The sequence below is a fragment of the Hyperolius riggenbachi genome, chromosome 7, assembly GCF_040937935.1.
Source record: "Hyperolius riggenbachi isolate aHypRig1 chromosome 7, aHypRig1.pri, whole genome shotgun sequence".
Classification (NCBI taxonomy): Eukaryota; Metazoa; Chordata; class Amphibia; order Anura; family Hyperoliidae; genus Hyperolius; species Hyperolius riggenbachi.
Window position 1 is genome coordinate 191826256 of NC_090652.1, and position 23381 is coordinate 191849636.

The 23381-nt window shown below is 42.6% G+C and overlaps 1 protein-coding gene across 4 annotated transcripts in view; it reads left to right on the forward strand.

Annotated features, from left to right (window-relative positions):
- SF3B1 (splicing factor 3b subunit 1) overlaps positions 1-23381 on the forward strand; it is a 315589-nt gene that overhangs the window by 71041 nt on the left and 221167 nt on the right. For 2 of the 4 annotated variants that reach the window (XM_068244953.1, XM_068244952.1), the window contains exons 5-6: positions 7605-7684; positions 15579-15761. In XM_068244953.1, the coding sequence (XP_068101054.1) occupies positions 7605-7684; positions 15579-15761 (263 nt within the window). Of the gene's footprint in view, positions 1-7284; positions 7341-7604; positions 7685-15578; positions 15762-23381 lie in introns of those variants that run through there. The other 2 variants (XM_068244954.1, XM_068244955.1) reach the window with 2 other exon arrangements.

The window sequence follows — 23381 nt, forward strand, 5'->3', positions numbered from 1 at the left end:
CAATCTAATCCCTGCATTGTCATATGGCTTATGTATGTCTAAGCAAAAGCCAATTAACTTATCTGTTTGTTTTTGCTATGCGAGAGGAAACCATAGTGCCTGGAGGAAATGCACACAGACACGGGGAGAAGTTCAAGGCAAGAACACTGCATGGTGGCCTCTTGAGTGTGTCCTTCGTGGCTGCAGCTCTTGACCACTTTGAGTCCAACAGGAGAAAAGCGCTATACAAATGTTCAGATTATTATTTATTATGCATCTCCATATAAATAGGCTAAATGACTGTGTGCAACTGCAGATGTTTGGTCGTAATTAAAGGGAACCTTAACCGTAAAAAAATCCAAGTATTTCACTTAACTTGGGCTCCGACCAGCCCCCTGCAACCTTCCTGTGCCAGTGAAGTCGCAAATCCTTGGGTCCCCTGCTGCGAGCTGGTTTCATTTTCGCTGGCTGATCAGTTGGTGGCCCCTACGCAGCCCTGGCCGTGCGCATCCTCGTTTGGGTTCCAGTCGTTGTGGCTGTCCTGCACATGCGCAGTACGCGTACGTAGAAAGAAAATGTTTGTTTTTTTTTTTACACTGAGCCATTACATGTGACCACCTTTTCTGATTTAAAATGATTACTAAATCCCCATAAACTCCCATAGACCTTTAAGTTGCCTGACATATATTAGGGAGGCAGGGTATTTAGCTACCTTATTTTTCAGAATTAAAGATGCATTTTTTTCTCCCCAAAAATGTGAAGGAACAGTCCTTGCGTCTTATATCCCAAAGAATCAGTCCCTAACTTACAATTGTCTTGTCCCTATGGCCATACACTGGTCGATTTGCCATCAGGTCGCCCAACAGATAGATCCCTCTCTGATCGAATCTAAGGGGTCGTATGGCTGCCTTTACGGCAAACAGATTGTGAATCGATTTCACTATGAAACCGATTCACAATCTGTGGAGCTGCCCCGTCGCGGACGGAAATCGATTCAGGCTGCGTTTGCGTAACGATTTCACAGCAGGTTCGATCAGTGATCGAACCTGCTGTATATCGGCGGGAAAATCGTTTAGTGTATGGGCCCCTTAAGGACAAGGCAATTGTCCTAAGGGACAAGGACAATTGCATGTTTCCTATGCTCCCTGTGTGCAAAATCAATTTGCGGCAGCGTGGCTCACTTTTCCAGCAGCTCTCCTCTCCGGCACTGCTCCCCTAGTAACTGCTTCTGCTGCTGATGCGATTAGCAAAAGCTGTCACTAGGGGGAGTCGCACAGGAGAGGTCTGCGCTCGCTGCTGGAATTGGCTTACAGACTTCTTTACCAGTGCGAGACGCTTTGTCTGTACTTTTTTTTTAAAAGTATTAGGGTGGCCATACACTGGTCGATTTGCCATCAGATTCGACCAACAGATAGATCCCTCTCTGATCGAATCTGATCAGAGAGGAATCGTATGGCCACCTTTACTGCAAACAGATTGTGAATTGATTTCAGCCTGAGACCGATCACAATCTGAGGGCGCTCTACTGTTTAAACTTGCAGGGACAGGAAGTTCTGTGTAGCTGCAGCCGGTCCGGAACCCAGCGCGGAAAGAACACAGCGGGGACCAGGGGATCCGCGCCGGCCGGAACAGGTAATGTATACCCACTGTATTGCGTCGGGCATTCGAATGCTGCTATCGACGCACTCTCGACCCGCCGGCGATTGAGAGAAATCTTCTGCACGGACGGATCTACGGGAATTGACGGGAACAATCGATTTCGGACGGAAATCGATTGTTCTGTCTGCGGTGTGCGCGGCAATTTCACAGCCGATTCGATCACTGTGATCGAATCGGCCGTATATCAGCGGGAAAATCGTTAGGTGTATGGGCCCCTTTAGAGGCAGAGGATCAGTAGGATAGCCAGGTAACTGGTATTGCTTAAAATGAAATGAATATGGCAGTTTCCCTAGAACTCTCGCTTCAGTTGACCTTTAAATCTATAGATCTTTAAGCATACCCACAAATGTGATTGCTACCATATGGACTAAATGACAATTCTGAAATATTTATCCCTACAATGCAAAGGAGGGCCCTGACAAATAGGTTTACAGTCTGAGGAGTGAGTTGTATAATGTTCAAGAGCTTTTTACCCCAGCATAACGTATGCAGGGGATAAGTGACTTGGAGGCAGACCTATTTATATATTTTTAAACAATGGCAGTTGGCCAGCAGCCCTGCTGGTCTCTTTGGCTGCAGTAGTATCTGAATCACACCAAAAACAAGCATGCAGATAATCTTGTCAGGTCTGACAATGTCAGAAACATCTGATCTGCTGCATGCTTGTTCAGGGTTTTATAGCTAAAAGTATTAGGCAGAGAATCAGCAGTAGGCAACTGGTCTTGTTAAAAAGGAAATAAATATGGCAGCCTCCATTTTTTTTTTTTTTTTCTTTCTTCTTACCTGGAGCCTCCTCCAGCCCTATGAGCACGGATGCGTTCCACACTGTCCTCCCACATGCTTCCGTTCAGCAGTAATCACTCCTGGTAAACTGGCTGTTTTGCCAGTTGGCTCATCTGTGCTTGCACGGCCCCTCCCTGCATTTGCAGAAGAGCACAACTGGCGCGGCTGAGCCAGTTACCGGGAGTAATTTATATAAAAAAGAATGCGCACACCTGTTACAGGGAATACAAGAATCAAACTTCACGGTTAGTCCACCAACGTTTTCAAACAGTCTCTGCCAGAAACTGTCGACTTCCCCTTTAAATCTTCAGGCCAGAACAGTCGCATCCACATGCAAAACAGAAACTTATAAATGCAGTTTTACACTATGAAAAGACTCTACTGCAGGAGAGACCGTCACCCAGGCCCTTCCCAGTGCACAGATCAGTTTACTTCGTCACCTTGTGCCAGGACACCCCAATGTGCCCGCACTCACCACATGAAACCTCACGATTCTCCAGAGGTGGGATTGACAATGTATGGGAAATGTTTCAGCTCTGCCAATATGTGCCGGTTTGCACTGCAACTAAAAATTGGAACACTTCCTCTGCCAGTCGCGAGTACAGGCGACTGGCAGAGGAAGTGGAGCTTCTGAGAAGACTAGCGTGTAAGGATCCCAGGCAGCAGTGGTTGAGCGGTTTCCCGGGGACCCATCTCGCTGTATACTGCATGATATGTTACACGCGTTGTTCATCTGGTGTTTGTGAGTTCATTAACTTTTACATTTTATTAAAATCAAGCGTTATTACACAATAGCAGTGTTTTTAGCTGCAGTGCAAACCGGCGCATATTGGCAGAGCGAAGCTGAAACCTTTCCCATACATTGTCAATCCCACCTCCTGAGAATCGGGAGGTTCCTTGTGGTGAGTGCGGGCACATTGGGGTCTCCTGGCACGAGGTGACGAAAGTAAACTGATCTGTGCTCTTTGTGAAGGGCCTGGGTGACGGTCGCTCCTGCAGTAGAGTCTTTTATAAACGCAGTTTTACACTGTTAAGTTTCTTTTTTGCATGTGGATGCGACTGTTCTGGCCTAAAGATTTAAAGGGGAAGTCGACAGCACTCTGGCAGAGACTTTGTTTGAAAAAGTTGGTGGATTAACCGTGAAGTTTGATTCTTGTATGCCCTGAAACAGGTGTGCGCATATACAGGATCTTCTAAAAAAAATTTGCATATTGTGATAAAGTTCATTATTTTCTGTAATGTACTGATAAACATTAGACTTTCATATATTTTAGATTCAAATACACACAACTGAAGTAGTTCAAGCCTTTTATTGTTTTAATATTAATGATTTTGGCATACAGCTCATGAAAACCCAAAATTCCTATCTCAAAAAATTAGCATATTTCATCCGACCAATAAAAGAAAAGGGTTTTTAAAACAAAAAAGTCAACATGAATAATTGTGTAGCACTGTAAGTACTTGAACCCATTGTGCTGTTGTATGGCCTGCAACAACAAATTAAATAAAATGTATGCAGCCATATTGAAACATCTAAAGTTTACAACTTCAGAGCACTACTGTAGTTCTCCAAAAGGGGACATGGGAAAATGGTTGGCTGTGTGAATGCTGGAGGCATGCAATAAGCCAGAAAAGTGTTCTGTTTTGTAGTTAAAGCGGACTCAAACCAAACATTTTTTTAACTCAAAATATTTAGTTGCACTACTCTGACACATACAAAGATAAACACTCCTTCAAGCCTATGAGCATTGCAGTGCATGTTTTTCACCCTTTTCATAACTAGGGTTATACAGGTGGCAGCCATTAGCAATTCCTCCTTTGCTGGACACCACCTACTCCACCAGTTTGCCGGATTCTGTCCCGGCAATATGTAAGGAAGGGAGGGGTTCCTCCAATAAATGTAAAAATATTTTATTTGTCATCATGTAGCTGAAAAAAGACCGCTATTTATTATTATTATTATTATTATTATTATTATAATTTAGAAAATAGATTTTATTTCTGAAATCTTGCATTTTTATTTTGGGTCCACTTTAACCTACTCCAACAGCTTGCTTTGATGTGATGTTGCACGGGTAAAACAAATGCTAGTTTCTTTTCATACTGCCTGTATCATGATGGTTTAACTAAATACCTGGGGAATTTGCTAAATTTCTAGGAGTCCTACTCCCATTTGACTTTGTCAGTGTCCCAATTATCATCCTGCGTTCAGTTCTGGGCAAACAGTACTCCTTTAACCATTAAAGGGTGCCTGGACCTACATGTGAGATGAGATAAACGTGCATGTACAGTGCTTCTTTCCTGTGTTTAACTAGGTGACGTTCATTTGGTTTCCTTTCCTAAAAGGGTTAAACATTCAGGGACATAAATGATTTATAACTGACAGTAACTGGTATATTTCAGTTCTGACAAAATATTGTCAGAACTGGAAGGGATCATTGTAAATAAAAATAAAAAAATGGTGAGCTTCTGAGAGGAACGGATGGTGATGGTAGTATGTAATATTCATTTGCAGCTACTTCATGTGTGTTTAATTTTACTCTCTTCAGGTTCCCTTTAAAGCCATAAAACTCTTGCCTGGAAGTCTGAGTGGGAAAGAATTTAAAGGGAAAGTGTGAGCTGTTAAAAAAAAAAAAAATCTAATTACATGTGGCTCCCTCCAGCAGCAGTCCAGTGCCCTTGCCACAGTTCCACATTAAGCTGGTGGGCTGGGGTCCCCTCTGGTGCAGTTGCCAACCTCACCAGGTTGGCATCTACTGCGCCTGTGTGAAAGCCGCTCGCACTTGCGTCATCTACAGTGTACTGCGCAGGCACAGTAGTTCTGCGTCTGCGCAGAACACTCCAGATATCAACGTGAGTGGCTCTCAAGCATGCGCAGTAGATGCCGACCCGGCATTTGCCGAGGCCGGCAGCTGCACTGAGGGGGGGGGGGGGGGAGGGAGAGGCCACTGGCTGAATGCAGAGCTGCGACGAGGTCACAGGACGGCTGCCAGGGGCTGGAGGAAGCCCTGGGTAAGTCGATTAAAAAAAAAAAAAAAAAAAAAAAAAAAGCTTGCATCTTTCAAGTCAGTAGTTCATAGATTGTGGCTCGGAACTGTCAGACTGTGTGGAAGACTGTCATTCAGCTTGGGCACTACAATATTAAACTTACTTTTTTTTACTTGCCTTTTTAAAATTATGGTATTCTAAAGTCATTTTTAGGAGTAGTTAATTTGCAGTTCAGCTTTGCTTTAAGGCTCTACATCTAAGAGCTGAGAAGCTCTTAGAGACTTGTCAGCTTTGTGTAATTCCAGTTTACTCTGGACAGATTAGTTGGTGCTAGTCTACTTTAGGTAACCCAGCACAAATCCCCATAGCTGCTCACTGCTGCAACAAGTGGATGCATTAAGTAACATAAAAAGTACATACAGCTATAGAAAACAGGTAATCTAGCCAATTATGTGGAAACAGTTGAAAACCAAAAACCATACTCGCTGAGAACAAGGCACTGGAATGGAGCATTTCCGTCTGCGGTGAACATTTTTCCCTCATCGGTCAGGGCCTCTCCTTGGTGCCTAATTGCTTTCCTTCTAGCTGAGGGTAAAAATAAAAGCCTCATCTCAGAACTTGTGTAGCACTCCACCTAATGGTTTGAAAAGTGTATAGCATTCTATTTTAAGGTGGCTTAATATATTTAAATAACGTACTTTTCGGCAACTAATTGTCCCCTTGCCCGCTTATTGGGCTGCGGGCTCGATCCTATTTGCTCGGACACCTTTTTATTCTGACTCTGTCCGCTTGGTGGTACTTGCACGCCAGGACACTCACCCGCTCGTGGGCTACCCCAATCCGTTTCTAGCCCAAAGCCCAATGGGAAGCGTGTCCAGGCGAGCAAACTCCTCTATCTAAGTGGGTATAGAGTTAGAATAAAAAAAAATTCTGAGCGAAGACCGAGCCTGCAGCCCAGTGAATGATTCCAATAAAGCAGTTTTCCTTTTTTTTTTTTTTTTTTTTTTTTTTTTTATATATAAAAAAAAATTGTTTAAAGTGTATCTGAGATGGGGACTTGCATATAAAATATACATACCTGTGGCTTCCTCAAGCCCTCTCCAGGCTTATCGCTTCCACGCCGTCGCCCTTCGCCTCCTCGTTTGGCTACAACTGGCCCCGGTAAGTTGACCAGCCAGGCGCACTCCACTGTCTCGTTGCCGGGAGTGAGACGGGAGGGCGTGCAGCCAGGGCACGCATGCGCATTTGGCCCCAGACCGGAGGACTTTCTGGGGCCAATTGTGGACGAGGAGGTGGAGGAAGACAACGTGGAAGCGATAAGCTTGGAGGTGTCTGGAGGAAACCCCAGGTATGTAATATTTTATATACAAGTCCCATCTCCAATTTCCTTTAAAACAAAAACATTAAATTGGAATGAAATATCCTTTTCCATCAGTAGGTGGAGTGTTCGTTCTGGGACAAGGGGTTTTTCCTCAGCTAGAAACCAATTGGGAGCTAGAAATGGCTCTGAGCGATGAGGGAAGATGGCTGCCCGACAGGAACTCTGCCCTTCCTGGTGGCTCGTTCTTGGGGAGTATGGATTTTTTTTTTCAACTTTTTCACATAAATTGTTTAACTTGTTTTCTACAGCTGAATGTTCTTCAATGAGTCCGCCATGGGAAAATTAGTTGCGGTGAGTGAAGCTAGTATATATAAGCATCTGTGCCGAGTCCCCTAAAGTAGACTAACGCCGATTAGTCAAGCCTCAATGTTCAAACCTAATATATTAACATCGAAAGTAGGTATTCTGCATTCTGAGTTAACAGCTTTGCCCAGGTAATGTTTTGAGTATACATTTTCCAAAGTGTTACTAATGGTAAAGAGATGATTTTCTAGGCTTCTTTTCTGCTGCTTGAAGTCAGAACTGCTGATGGACACAAAGGAATGAAAGCGTACGTATTATGGAACAGTGACAAAGGAACTCTTCACGTTTTGAAGACTCTGGAATGTTTTGATTTTTTTTTTCTTTTTTTGTTTTATCTATTTGATGATTCAGTAATATAGTTTATATAGGTTTACATCAAATTTCATTGTGTAACTTTCAGTTTTATTTGACTTAGCTGATTATTATTAAACTGTACTTGACTAGTATTTTGATAGAGAGGGCTTTACAAATAGGCTTTTAAAATTGACTACTTTTGATTTTCTATCTGTAGGAGGCAAGACACCGGATCCAAAGACAAATGCACGAACGTACACTGATGTTATGAGAGAGAAACAATTAATTAAGGAACATGTAAGTTTATTAATTGAATACCAGTGTTAAATCATAGATGTCATTATTATTGTAACAGTATTTTTAATTAGTCACATAATAAAACTATACCGTCACGCAAGTGCCCTGTGAGAATGGAGGTGGTCTATGCCTTTTTTTTTTTTTTCCCTTCAGATTCAGTGTTCTTCCTGTGCAGGCAGGGCTCAGTTCCCTGCAGATATGTACATGCACTCTAGATTGTAAGCTCACAAGGGCAGGGGCCTCTAGTGGTTTTTGTTCTTTTGTACTTTTTCTTATGAACATGTACCAGTATTGGTGACATCTCTAACCACACATCAATTATGTATGTATTTTTACTTGTGTTATTGGATGTCCTGGTTATGAAGTGTTGAACTACTTGCGTATCTATGCCCCACTATTTGTTTTTGTTTTTTTTTTTACTTTGTACAGCGCTATGGAAGATGTTGGTGCTTTATAAATAATACACTAGATTTTTGTCAACGAAAAGGTTTGTGATTTACAAATGATAGAGGAGAGGCTTCCTGAACTCACACTGTTCCAAGGTGTTAGATCCTACTTGGATTACTGGTATTTGAATTCCCAGTGCAAGTTGTAGTGAGTTATGTCCTACTCACTTTCCTTTTCCTTTTTTCCATAGTACAGAATAAATGGGCTGCTGTTCAGAAAGCCAAACAGTCCTATCTGTACACTGGAGTTATTTATGTTCAAGAAGGACAGTTTCCAGTGACTAGAGATGGTCACATTGAATAGCAAATATTTCCCACTTAAAGGACAACTAGCACGTAAAATTTTAAATGCATGTGAACACATACAAATAAGAAGTAGGTTTATTCCAGAGTAAAATTACTTTTCTCCTATGTTGCTGACACTTACAGTAGGTAGTAGAAATCTGAGTATAGAGATAGAGAAATGGATATAGAGATGAGGTATCTCTATAGGCTCGTACACATTTTAGATTTTTTTTCAAACGACCGGTCGTTTGGACATCAAATCGGGCGTGTGTACGGTCGGTCGTTCAGCTGATAAGACGGGTTTTGATGGATCCGCTTGGCGGATTGTTCAAATCCAGTCTTATCAGCTGAACTACCGACCATATACGCCCGATTTGACGTCCAAACGACCGGTCGTTTAGAAAAATCCGCGTGTGTACCTTATCTCTCTATATCTCTATCTCATACGCTACACATACACAGCTACACACTCAGACATCTACACACTCTCGCGCGCCTATGCACGCACGCATACCCGCTAGCTATATACATAGTGTATGTATGTGTATATTTGTGTGTGTGTATATAGAGAGAGAGAGAGAGAGAGAGAGAGAGAGAGAGAGAGCTATATATTATAGAGAGAGCTCTATAGAGAGATCTAGAGAGAGAGCTCTATAGAGAGATCTAGAGAGAGAGAGAGAGCTCTATAGAGAGATCTAGAGAGAGAGAGAGCTCTATAGAGAGATCTAGAGAGAGAGAGAGCTCTATAGAGAGATCTAGAGAGAGAGAGAGAGCTCTATAGAGAGAGAGAGAGGGGGAGCCAATTAACTTATTTGTATGTTTTTGGGATGTGGGAGAAAACCCCCACACTGGGAAAAAGTACAAACTTGCAGATGTTGACCTGGCTGGGATTCAGACAGAGGACCCAGCACTGCATGGCGGGAGCTCTAACCACTACGCCACCTGATCCTACATAAACTGAGAACACAGTGACACTTTGCACAGTTGCTTCCAGCATAAGGTCTGTGCTCACAGACCACTTGTTAATCAAGCAGACAGAGTTGTTAAAAAAGGCCAATTCACAAGCTATTAGTAGTGTTGATGTTTGGATGGATTTACATAGTTGCTTAGTTATTTGGGTTGAAAAAAGACATGCGTCCATCGAGTTTAACCAGAGAACAAAGTACAACGCCAGCCTGCTCCCTCACATATCCCTGTTGATCCAGAGGAAGGCGAAAAACCCTTACAAGGCATGGTCCAATTAGCCCCAAAAGGGAAAAAAATTCCTTCCCGACTCCAGATGGCAATCCAGATAAAATCTCTGGATCAACATCAGTAGGCATTACCTAGTAATTGTAGCCATGGATGTCTTTCAACGCACGGAAAGCATCTAAGCCCCCTTTAAATGCAGGTATAGAGTTTGCCACTCTACTTCCTGCGGCAATGCATTCCACATCTTAATCACTCTTACTGTAAAGAACCCTTTCCTAAATGGCTAAAATGCTTTTCCTCCATGCGCAGATCATGTCCTCTAGTCCTTTGAGAAGGCCTAGGGACAAAAAGTTCATCCGCCAAGCCTTTATATTGCCCTCTGGCATATTTATACATGTTAATTAGATCCCCTCTAATGGCCCAAACTCACGGGCTACAATTGTCGCCGCAACCACGTGGCACGTGCATGTTGCGGCGACAGGTCGCCCGTGAGTATGGCGCCCGTGAGTATGGCGCGCGCGCCCCGAACCGTCGCTCGTCGCCAGGCAATTGGCGCGGTCAGTCGCCTACCGACAGTTGCCGTCGCAACTGTCGCTAGTCCGCGTGTGTATGCGGACTAGCGACAGCAACAGAATAGCCAGTGCACTGAGTTTCCGGCGAGGGGGAGGAACGTCGGCGACAGCTTCCGCTGCATCACTAATCCCTCTTCCGCGGTGTGTATGCGGAGGGACCTGGCGACGAGCTGTCGCTGAAGTGTCGCGCGCCAGCTCCCGTGTGCTAGCCACAAGCTCGTTATTATGAGCCATAAGTCGTCTTTTCTCTAGAGTCTAGACTAAATAAACCCAGTTTATCTAACCTTTCTTGGCAAGTGAGACCTTCCATCCCACGTATCAATTTTGTTGCTAGTCTGATCTAAAACTGCAATGTCTTTCCTGTAATGTGGTGCCCAGAACTGAATTCCATATTCCAGATGTGGCGTTACTAGAGAGTTAAACAGGGGCAATATTATGCTAGTATCAAGTTTTTATTTCCCTTTTAATGCATCACAAAATTGGGTTTAGTTTGACTGCATTGAGTGCGATTATTTAACTTAGCATTGAGTGCGATTATTTAACTTGTTGTTGAGTACTCCTAAGTCCTTCTCCAAGTTTGATGTCCCCAACTGTATCCCATTTATTTTGTATGGTGCTAGACCATATGTCCCTATCTTCCTGAGAGTTGATGATTCTGCACAATTTTGTATCATCTGCAAAAATAGCAACATTGCTCACTACTGAATCTACTAGGTCATTAATAAATAAATTGAAGAGCACTGCTAAGTCTCCCATTTTTGAGTATGATCCATTGACCACAACTCTTTTTCTGTCCATTAGCCAGTTCCCTCTCCATGCACACACTCTTCCCCAGTCCTTGCATCCTCAACTTTTGCACCAGACTTTTGTGTGGAACAGTGTCGAAGGCCTTTGCAAAGTCCAAGTATATCACATCTATAGCATTCCCAATATCCACATTAGCGTTCACTACCTCATAAAAGCTGAGCATTTTAGTCAAACAGGACCTGTCTTTAGTAAACTCATGTTGATGCTGAGGAATACGATTATTTTCTACTATGAAGTCATGTATAGTATCTCTTAGTAACCCCTCAAATAGTTAGCATACAACTGATGTTAAGCTTATGGTGGGAATACACGGTGCGTTTATGCGCCGGTATCGAGCCAGCGCGTTACCGCACGTCCGCACATGCGTGCGGATCGATTCCCGCTCGTCCCCGCGGGCACTTCCTTATCTGCGCTTCGTTTCTTCCGTTGTCCGCCCGCGGGGATTGAGCTCAGTATCAACCCGCCGCGGTGATCGGTCAGGTTGAATATTATGAATCGAGCCATCAGTGGCTCGATTGATAATATAAAACGAGCCGTTTATGCCCAGCATTACAGGTCTGTAATTTCCTGGATCTGATTTTTTTTTTTTCCTTCTTAAATAATGGGAAAACGTGGGCTTTACGCCAATCCACTGGGATTCTCTGCCAGTTGAAAGAGAGTACAAAAGATAAGATAAAGGGGTTTATCTATAACTGAACTTAATTCCCTTAGGACCCGAGGATGCATGCCACCGGGTCAGGTGCCTTGTCTATTTTTAATTTATTTAGTCTTGCCTTGACTTCTTCCTGTGTTAAGTATTTAATATTACAGTTGGAAGACTGAGACTTTTCTGCCTCTGTAATTTGCAACAGTGGTGGTTCCCTTGTGAAGACAGAAGCAAAGAAGCATTTAATAACTCTGCCTTACCTTGGTCATCCACCATTGAGTCCTTCCCCCCCCCCCCCCCCTCATCCTTTAGGAGTCCAATACAGTTAACATTTCTTTTTTTATTTTAGTTGATGTACTTAGAAAACCGTGCTATCTGAGTACAAATCTAACCCAAAAAAGTTTAACAGTCGGTCTCATTTTTTAATCAATGGTCCCTCCATATGCAAGCAAGCATGCACTTAGTGATTTAAATGCCAAACCATTTTGTATATTAATACTTCATGTAATTTACACATGCATAGTGAGGGAAAGAATTATTAGCACTGCAGATTTTGTTTGCCCTCTGACCAGTCCTATAATGTAATGGCTTGGTGTAGCTGTGAGAGACAGAATAACAAAAGGATCCTTACTATGCAATTTCCCGTCAGATGGGTCAAATAACCTCCAACATGTCAGAAAAATCAAAAATAAGATTGGACCTGACCATTATCTGTTCGACCCATCTATCTGACGGGAAATTGCATGATGTATACAAGGCACTGGTGCCTCAAAGTCAGAGCTTGATGTGCATAGTAATGAGTAAAATAAGTGTTTGATCCCCTATCAAGATTTCAGGCTGCCAGGTGTCTTGACTGTATGCTTGGAACACATTGTTACATTTTCTGTTTTTCTGATTTATTTTGGATCATTTCTATATAAAATCAGCAAAAATCTATTAACCCTTCGCACACTCACATGCAAATGTTCAAACAATTGCATTCACAGATTCACTCATCCAGGCACAACTGTTATCCCTACAGCTAAATTAAAAGCCAGGGTTTTAGTTCACAGAAGAATGCATTCTTATGCTTAATCACCTATACTGCGCAGAAGTACCCAGGTAAACATAGGTGTCCTAACTCTGGCCCTGTAGCATGCATAGTGCAGACATGCAAACACATTCATTGCATCAAACCTATCAATGGATTAGGAGCACACATCCTAACTTCCTCTCCTGGGAAAGACAGTGCATCTTACCAATCGCACAAGGGAGCTAATGTTATGTGTCCATGTGCACAATGCGCATACACCAGCATAAGCTGTCTGCATGCTGACAAACATACAGGGGAAGGGGGGAGTGCACCGAATTGGACCCTAGCCACAGGGGTCAATGATAAGAATAAACATACATATATCCAGGCACATCGCCTCTAGTTAGGACATTAAATAAATTATTAGGGAAGGGGAGGTGCTGAAGGGGGTGTGGCTAGAAAACAGCAAAAATCTATTAACCCTTCGCACACTCACATGCAAATGTTCAAACAATTGCATTCACAGATTCACTCATCCAGGCACAACTGTTATCCCTACAGCTAAATTAAAAGCCAGGGTTTTAGTTCACAGAAGAATGCATTCTTATGCTTAATCACCTATACTGCGCAGAAGTACCCAGGTAAACATAGGTGTCCTAACTCTGGCCCTGTAGCACCTCCCCTTCCCTAATAATTTATTTAATGTCCTAACTAGAGGCGATGTGCCTGGATATATGTATGTTTATTCTTATCATTGACCCCTGTGGCTAGGGTCCAATTCGGTGCACTCCCCCCTTCCCCTGTATGTTTGTCAGCATGCAGACAGCTTATGCTGGTGTATGCGCATTGTGCACATGGACACATAACATTAGCTCCCTTGTGCGATTGGTAAGATGCACTGTCTTTCCCAGGAGAGGAAGTTAGGATGTGTGCTCCTAATCCATTGATAGGTTTGATGCAATGAATGTGTTTGCATGTCTGCACTATGCATGCTACAGGGCCAGAGTTAGGACACCTATGTTTACCTGGGTACTTCTGCGCAGTATAGGTGATTAAGCATAAGAATGCATTCTTCTGTGAACTAAAACCCTGGCTTTTAATTTAGCTGTAGGGATAACAGTTGTGCCTGGATGAGTGAATCTGTGAATGCAATTGTTTGAACATTTGCATGTGAGTGTGCGAAGGGTTAATAGATTTTTGCTGTTTTCTAGCCACACCCCCTTCAGCACCTCCCCTTCCCTAATAATTTATTTAATGTCCTAACTAGAGGCGATGTGCCTGGATATATGTATGTTTATTCTATATAAAATCGATCAGAGAAACATTTGGAAATGGGTTCAACAAGCAATCTGACTGAAAATTGAATCGTGTGTACCGGCCATAAGCGAATGCTTCTAATTTCAGTTTGTCACATTCTGAATATGCAGCGTTTCCCTGCATGCAAGCCATACGGAATAAACACTGTTTATTCAGAAAGTGGCTTGCTGTCCAGATCGCATGCCGCTGTGATTCTGGACAGCATGCAGCAGTTTTTTGTAGCATGCATCAGATTCCCACAGCTATAGCAATTTGGCTGTGGCTTATCAAGTGTTCGGGTGCCGCAACTGATTTGGAATTTGACGCAGCACCCAGTGGAACGGAGCCCATACAGGACCTGTGTAAAAGACATGTCCACAGAAGTAATCAATTAATCAGTTTCCAAACTAGCCACTATGAGATTTGACAGCTCAGGCTTTCTGTAAAGGTACATATAGAGACCAATGCTACCTAGTATGCTTTTGATGGAGCCAAAAGGAAAAAGTTTTTTTCAAACCCACTAGCAGCCTTTTCTAAGCGCTAGTGATTTTAAAAGCTCTTGCTAATGCACTGCTATGGGGTATTTTTATAAAATCACATCGCTCAAGTGAGATCACACCCATAGCATTACATTAGCAATGTAATGAGCTTTTCTAATCACAGGCGCTTAGAAATGGCTGAGGCCCTGTTTACACTTAATCAAAGGGAAGGTCCAAGCAAAAAAAAAAAAATGAGATTCACTTACCTGGGGCTTCTACCAGCCCCATGCAGCCATCCTGTGCCCTCGTAGTCACTCACTGCTGCTCCAGTCCCCCGCTGGCAGCTTTCTGACCTCGGAGGTCAGGGCCAAATTGCGTACATTTTTACACATTCCCGCTAGTGCAGGAACATTAACACATACATTTTTACGCTTTAGTGGTGAAACGCGTAAATTTTTGTTCCTGCACTAGCTGGAATGCGTAAAAATGTATGCAATGTGGCCCTGACCTCCGAGGTCAGAAAGCTGCCAGCGGGGAACTGGAGCAGCAATGAGTGACTACGAGGGCACAGGATGGCTACATGGGGCTGGTAGAAGCCCCAGGTAAGTGAATCTCATTTTTTTTTTTTTTTTGCTTGAACCTTCCCTTTAATCAATTGCTCTCAGTTATAACTGAAAGAAAACTGATTTTCAAAGTAATGCCCATGTTTTCCTATGGCCTCTTTTACACACCGCATTTTAACTGAAATCTTCTTCCCAATGCACTGCTATGGAAAAAACGCGTACTAACGCATGCCAACTGATTAAGTGTAAATGGGGCCTTAGGGCCCTTTTACACTAAATGCATTGGTGTACGTCGGTGTGCTTTGGTACACGGTTTTTCCATAGCAGTGCATTGGGAAGAAGATTTCAGTTAAAATGTGTTGTGTAAAAGAGGCCATAGGAAAACATGGGCATTACTTTGAAAATCTATTTTCTTTCAGTTATAACTGAGCGACTGATTAGGTGTAAAATGGGCTTCAATAACTTATTGCTAGTGGGTTCCAGACGATATGTGAAATATGTTAGGGCTGTTGCATGCATAGAACGTTTCATATAACTTATTTCTTCTATTAAAAGTAGTTCTTTATAAAGTTACTTTTTTTTTCTTGGTTTACCTAGCGTGAAATTCATCAACAATTAGCTGAAAAGGCTAGATCTGGTGATTTAAAGATGGTCAACGGGTCATCTGCTTCAGCTCCATCACAACCACCATCAAAGCGTAAAAGAAGATGGGATCAGACGGCTGACCAAACACCAGGCTCTACACCCAAGAAAATGTCAAGCTGGGATCAAGCGGAGGTCGTTGTACTTGTTACATTCTATATCCAAGCATCATTGAAACTATATTTAAAAAAAAAAAAAAAAAAAAGATTTGTACATCAGCTTAGTCTTTGTATTTAGTGCAGAGTAGTTGCATGAGGCTTCCCCCCGCCCTCCCCTCTACCCCCCAGTCAGTTTGAAAACTTCGACATAGATTTAGCTATGACGGTCTGTGTTTCTGGTCATTGAGATACTAATAATCTCACCTTGAAAGCAAATTTGAGGACCTGAACTCTTGCACAGGAAGGAAGGAAAACACAAAGAAATGCACCCTGTATGCATTTAGAGATTTTAATCTGTCTAATTCCCCTTTATCGACCCATATGCAATTAACTGTTTCTTCTGAGTTTTCTCCTTGGTGATATTTTCATACATGCCAATACAATGCTTTTTACACAACTTACAAGCAAACAGGATACTCAAAATAAAATAATTTGGCTAGTACTTTTTAACCAACGGTTTGGTACTTTTTGCATTGCAAGGTGCTGAAAAGTTATTCTAACAACAAATAACATTTGTAAAGCGCTTTTCTCCCATGGGACTCATAGCGCATAAGCATGGCTCCGACCATCGTGGTACAGAGGAAGAATTTTATAAGTCTGGAAATGCTAGGCTAAACAGGTGGCTTTTCAGTCTGGATTTGAATAGCTCCAGGGATGGTGCTGTCTTTACTGGGTGTGGCAGGAAGTTCCAAAGAGTAGGGGCAGCATGACAGAAGGCTCTATCTCCAGATTTTTTGAGGGGCACTCTGGGAGTGACCAAGTTTATAGAACTTGCTGATCTGAGGTTGTGAGAGGTGTGGTGCAGCTTCAGCAGGTCCTTCATGTATCCAGGGCCCAGATTGTGCAGGGATTTGAATGTCAGCAGTCCAATCTTGAAGAGTATGCTCCATTCTACTGGTAGCCAGTGCAGTGAACGAAGGATCGGTGTAATGTGACAGTGGCAAGGCTGGTTTGTTAGAAATCTGGCAGCGGCATTCTGCACTAATTGCAGGCGACGCAGGTCCTTTTTGGGGAGGCCAGCATAAAGGGCATTGCAGTAGTCCAGTCGTGATGTGATGAAGGCGTTGGAAGATCCTCTGGGGGAATCAGATGTTTAATCTTTGCAATGTTCTTCAGATGAAAGAAGGAAGATTTAACTACAGATGAAATTTGGTTTCTGGAACTCAATTCCCCACCGAGTGGCAACATGTAGATTGCAAAACAGCAGAGGGGATAGGATTGATCCTTGGGGCACTCCGAATTGTAGAGGTGCAGGTTTGGACATTATAGGACCTAGGGATACTCTGTGTTCTGTCGGTGAGGAATGATCTGAACCACTGGAGGACTGATCCACTGATGCCACAGTACTCCTGCAGTCTGTTAAGCAGGATTTCATGGTCAACTGTATCTAAATTGAAGATGAAAAGGTATCTACTAGGAGAAAATTCAGGAGAAAAAGAGAATTGCATATGGGCCATCATGTCTAATCACAAGTTTGTAATTTGATCTCTCCATGTCAGCTGACTGCCACAGCAGATAATCTCATTTGAAAGCACAGGATGTTAACGATAAGTCTGCTTCCTTGAAAGCAGGAAGTAGAAGCACTGCAGATTTATTGTAGAATTTGTATCAGCTGTACCAAAGAAATTTTTTTTTTTCTTTAAAGTGTACCAGAGCTGAGGAAAAAACAGTTTTATACATCGGGCTTCTTCCAGCTCCATGCACTCGGATCATTCTCACGCCGCAGTCCTCCGTCTTCTCAGTCTTCTGTACTGGGTCCCATTACTTCAGTCGCGCCCAGTCTGGCAAGAGAAGTGCGCCCTCTATATATCTCTTTGGCGGCTGCTGGATAGATACGTAAATAGCGCACTTCACTTGCGTCAGACTGGAGGAAGTAACGGGACCAGATACAGAAGACTGAGGACGGTGGCGTGGGAGCGATCTGAGCGCATGGGGCTGGAGGAAGCCCCAGGTATGTATAAAACTTTTTTTTTTTTCTCTTTCCTCAGCTCTGGTTTCCTTTAAAGGGGAACTGAAGAGAGAGGTATATGGAGACTGTCATGTTTATTTCCTTTTAGACAATACCAGTTGCCTGGCAGCCCTGCTGATCCTCTGCCTCTAATACTATTAGCCATAGCCCCTGAACAAGTATGCAGCAGATCAGGTGTTTCAGTGGTTCAGACTTATAAGTCAGATCTGACAAGACTAGCTGCATGCTTGTTTCTGGTTTTAATCAGATACTACTGCAGAGAAATAGACCAGCAGGGCTGCCAGGCAACTGGTATTGATTAGAAGGAAATAAACATGACAGCCTCCATATACCTCTCTCTTCAGTTCCCCTTTAAAGAGAAACTCCGACCAAGAATTGAACTTTATTCCAATCCAGTAGCTGATATCCCCCTTTTACATGAGAAATCCTTCCTTTTCCCAAACAGACCATCAGTGGGCGCTTTATGACTGATATTGTGGTGAAACCCCTCCCACAAGAAACTCCGAGGACTGTGGTACTCCTGGCACTTTCCTGTCTGTGAACCTTGTTGCATTGTGGGAAATGGCGGTTTACAGCTGTTTCCAACTGCCAAAAAAGCATGCAGCAGCTATTTCAGCTGCCAACAGTAAAAATGTCGCCATGTAATGTCAGAATGTAAATTAGGGATTTAAAAGATTTTACAATGGGCAAACACTGACTAAATCATGTATACATAATTATTGTAAAAATGAAGCATTTTTTATTACATTATTTTCACTGGAGTTCCTCTCTAAATGTTATGCTGTTGTGTATCGTTTAGAGCAAAGAGGAAGTTCTAAGTTCAGGTCCGATTTAAAAAAAAAAAAAAAAAAAAATCTAGCATAAACATTGCATGTATAACGTTCCCATAAAAAGTTATGAGCTGCTGGTTGGTTTTTCTGTAATTCGCCCTCCACAGGGTGTGCCGGCTTCTGCCGTTTACTTACTCTGTGTAAGAGTGTCACAGGAGCGTCACATCATGTCTCCTGCGGGTGCAACACTACGGAAGCTGGCTAACACACTAGGCTTGGAAGGGGCGTTACAAAAAAAACATCTGGTAGATCATAACTTCTTAAGAAACCAGAATTCATGCTATGTTTTGTTTCAGACTGAATAGTGTCTTTAAAGGCCTCGTTTACATGAACTGTTTTTAAAATACCATAAAACTAAATGCAATAGTTATATGCAGATGTTCTGGTGTGGTGGTTGTGGGTCCCCCCACCTCAAAGTACATCTGAAGTAAGAGTGATGTAAAGGCAGGCATATTTATCTATGCATCAAGGGAGTTACTGGATGTATTCTCTGTTCAACAGTTTTTACCGTGTCATACAGGCAAAGCATTTATGTCTTTCCTTTAAAGAGTAACTGTCAGGCTGCAGAAGCTAATTTAAACCTCTATTCTCCTGTGTTAAACAGTTTAGAAGGAAGCCAAAAGGCATTAGTGAAGATACAAATCTCAGTTACCTTTGATGTGTGCTTATCAGCAAGGCTGTTATAGACCCAAGAGGACGCAAGCCGCATACTAAACTGCAAAGCATTCTGGGGCCCTCCCCTCGGCTGCTAATGAGACATTACAGCAGCTTGTAATCAGTCCAGCGCGTAGCACTGATAAATCTCCGGGCAGAGTACACTGCAGGAGTCAGCTATTGTTCCTAGCCACATGGCTCATTAATATTCACTGCACACTGTGTTATTCAGTACGAGCTTTTCTGTGATCAGGAAGCAGGCAGGACATGACGACACATTTGACAGAAAAACATGGAGCCTGCCATGAGCTGTCAGGAGAATCTATCTCTGCATATACTATATACAAATTCTGTGAAATCCAAACGTGGATAGTGAAATGCATATGTAATGTAAGTACAGCCAATCTTTAGCTACTGATATGTGTTTTTCTCTGAGACCTTCTACCTAACAGCTCCTCTTTAAAGAGGAGCTGTTAGGTATAGGGTCTCAGAGAAAAAAACACATAGATCAGTAGCTAAATATTGGCTGTACTTACATTACATATGCATTTCACTATCCACGTTTGGATTTCACAGAATTTTTATATAGTATTTGCAGAGATTGATGCTCATGGCAGGTTCCATGTTTGACTGTCTTGTATGAAGCCAATTGTGATGTAATATCCTCCCTTACCCTGCTTCCTGATTGATGATTCTTTAGCCCTCCCAAGTTCCAGCCCTCAGACACTCCCACCAGTCTCTGGTCTAATGGGGCATATTGTCTGTCACTGATTTGAATCGGATCATTGAAAAAATCTGGATCTTTGAACCGAATCTTTGAATCATTTTCAACAAAGTGAGAGAAGCAGTTCCTGTTTCTTCCAGACATCCACTATGAACCGGATCTCTGATGATTCGACTCTCAAAAAAGATCCTAATCCTACATGATCCAGACAACACTACTGTGCAGTGAATGTTAGCCATGTGGCTAGGAACAATAGCGGACTTGTACAGTATACTCTAACAGAACATGTGCACTGAACAGCACATTGATTTTTCAGTGCTGTGAGTTGGGCTGCAAGTTACAAGCTGCTGTAACATGAGCCTGTAACTTCCCACTGTGAAAGCAGCCTTAGGGCGGGATAGGGAAATGAAGGGGAGGACCAAGGGAGTGCAGTAGGGAGAAGAAGCAGCCCCAGCATGCTCTGCAGTATCTGTTATGCGGCCTGCCGGCCTCCTTAGGAGCTTGGGAATAAAGAGGCTTGCTATTCAGCAAACATCAAAGTAAGAGATTTTTACCTTCAGTATTGCCTTTTTGGCTTCCTTCTAAACTGTTTAACACAGGAGAATAGAGGTTTAAATTCGCTTTTGCAGCCTGACAAGTTACTCTTTAAATCTACAGGGAAAAAAACCCCCGAAAAATGCATATTTTCCAAATATAGCCACACAATGAAATTACAGTTAATACCATTAAGATTTCAATCATGAGGTCATCAGGCGTTCTTCTGCATTACAGTAAAGTCAATGGCAGTGGCAGCATGTCAGCCATGCCTTCAGAATTTGTAAATGTATGGTCAGTTGCATGACAATTTTTTTTCTTTCTGTTTTTGTTGTTGGAAGATGAACTTTTTGCCTAAATGCACATCTGATGAAACTGTACCAAAAGAGAGACCTAAACTGCACAAGGAATGTCTTTAGTCATCTCCTCAATTGAGCTAGTAACAAGAACAAATGTCATTTGTAAAGCGTTTGTTTCCCGTAAGACTCAAAGCGCATAAGTATGGCTCAGACCAGTAATTGGTTGATTGGTAGATTGTGGTACAGAGGAAGAATTCTGTAAATTCACAAATGCCAGGCTAAACAGGTGGCTTTTCATTCTGGATTTGAATAACTCCAGGGATGGGGGCTGTCTTTACTGGGTGTGGTAGGGAATTCCAAATGGTGGGGGCAGTATGAAACAGATCTGACTCCAAAGGTTTTGAGGTGCAGTATGGGAGTGACCAAATTTATGGATCCTTCTGATCTTATGTTGTGAGAGGTGTGGTGCAGTTTCAGCAAGTCCTTCGTGTATCAAGATTATGTAAGGATTTTAGTTGAATCTTGAGGAGTATTCTCCATTTTACAGGTAGCCAGTACAGTGAGCGAAGAATCCGTGTAATGTGACAGTGGTGAGGCTGGTTTGTTAGTAATCTGGCAGCAGCATTTTGTACTAGTTGCAGGCGATGCAGGTCCTTGTTTGGGAGGCCTGCATAGGGGCATTACAATAGCCCAGCTGTGATGTGATGAAGGCGTAAACTTGGGTTGGAAGGACCTCTGGGGTAATGAGACGTTTAATTTTTGCAATATTCCTCAGATGAAGTAGGAATATTTGACTACAGACGTAATTTGGTTTATGAAGCTCAATTCCCCATCTATCAGCACACCAAGACTGCATACAAGGTCGGAGTCGATTATGTCTGAATTTCCAATCGTGATTGGTGTTTTAGAATTGAGCTGCCAAGCGCTACAGTATTAATATGGCACACTAACTAACAAATGTAGGGTATTCTGCACTTCAATCTAGGTTCAGCCATACATAGGCCCCAATTCATAAAGGGATGTGCAATGAAAAAAATTATCAAAATAATGCATTTGGTATTTTAGACTTAGGTTTCCTAGTCACAGGTGTGGTAAAAGTTTGGTAACTTTGAAAATTATGGCTTCAATTCACAAAATCCTCTTAGGTAACAGTAGATCAGCAGCAAGCAGTCTGTTTTGTTACATGCTGTTCTCGCACAAGGCATCCCTTTAAAGCTCAACACACACCATACAATCTTGGTTGTACAAATTTATCAAATCTATGTAGTATAAGGGCCAACAGATTGAAAATACCTTGAATGATTGATAGGATAAGCTCTTACACTAAATGAAAGTGGTAAGATTGAACAACCAAGATTGTATGGTGTGTGTTGAGCCTTAGATGTACATGTTTGTTCTACGCCCTCTGAATCTATACTTTTTTTTTTTTTCTTTTAACATTTTATTTAACCTCCTTGGTGGTAATCCCGAGTCTGACTTGGGAAAGAAATCCGCATCTGAGAGCGTAATCCATTGCCTCAGTAAGTTATGTGCAGGAGCTGCTGCAGATCTCTGTGGTATATATTTTTTTTTTCCCGTTTTTTTTTTTTTTTTTTTTTTTTTAAGGGTCTAAAAGCTTTTTATCACAAAATGTGTGCGGATTTTAGATCCTAAATCTGAAAATCGTCGCCAGGGAGATTAATGGCCAGAGTTTAGTTGAACCTCCAAGAAGCAGAAGACAGGCCATTCTTAGATTTCCTCACTTGCTCTACCGCATGTTCAAACAGGAACTTAAAGGGTTTAACGTCTGAAGGGCTGCAGAGGAAATCTTTTGTGCAGGCTCTCTTCTCCCACTTCCTAGGGGGGTAGAGAAGCTTGTCTCTCACTCTAGAAAGTATCAGTATGTTAGGCCTGGTGCACACCAAAAACCGCTAGCAGATCCGCAAAATGCTAGCAGATTTTGAAACGCTTTTTCTTTTTCTGTAGCGTTTCAGCTAGCGTTTTGTGGTTTTGGTGTAGTAGATTTCATATATTGTTACAATAAAGCTGTTACTGAACAGCTTCTGTAACAAAAACGCCGGCAAAACCGCTCTGAACAGGCGTCTTTCAGAGCGGTTTGCGTTTTTCCTATACTTTACATTGAGGCAGAAACGCATCCGCAATCCAAAAAATGCCTCACCCCGGGAGGATTCGTTTCTGCAAAACGTCTCCCGCTCTGGTGTGAACCACCCCATTGAGATACATTGACCAAGCGTATCCGCAGCCGCAAGCGGCTGCAGAAACGCTGAAAAAGCCCCTCGGTGTGCACCAGCCCTCAGAGGGACTTGCAGGAGAGAGGCTGTTCCTATTGGCTCTCTGCTTCTGTTAGTCATGTTATTGCACATGAAGCTGGTTTCTGACACATCAGAGCTAGAGGTAATCGCCACACGTTTCTGGGCTTTACTGCATGTTCTAATCTGTATGAATTGACATTTAGGTCACATTCACAGTGGGACGTTGCATTTTAATGCAACGTTGGTCTCAATGTGTGTGCGTTGAGGGGTAACACACTGCAAGCAGTGAGTTACCACAACGCAACATTTTCCAACGCGACTTTAATGTCGCACTGTGA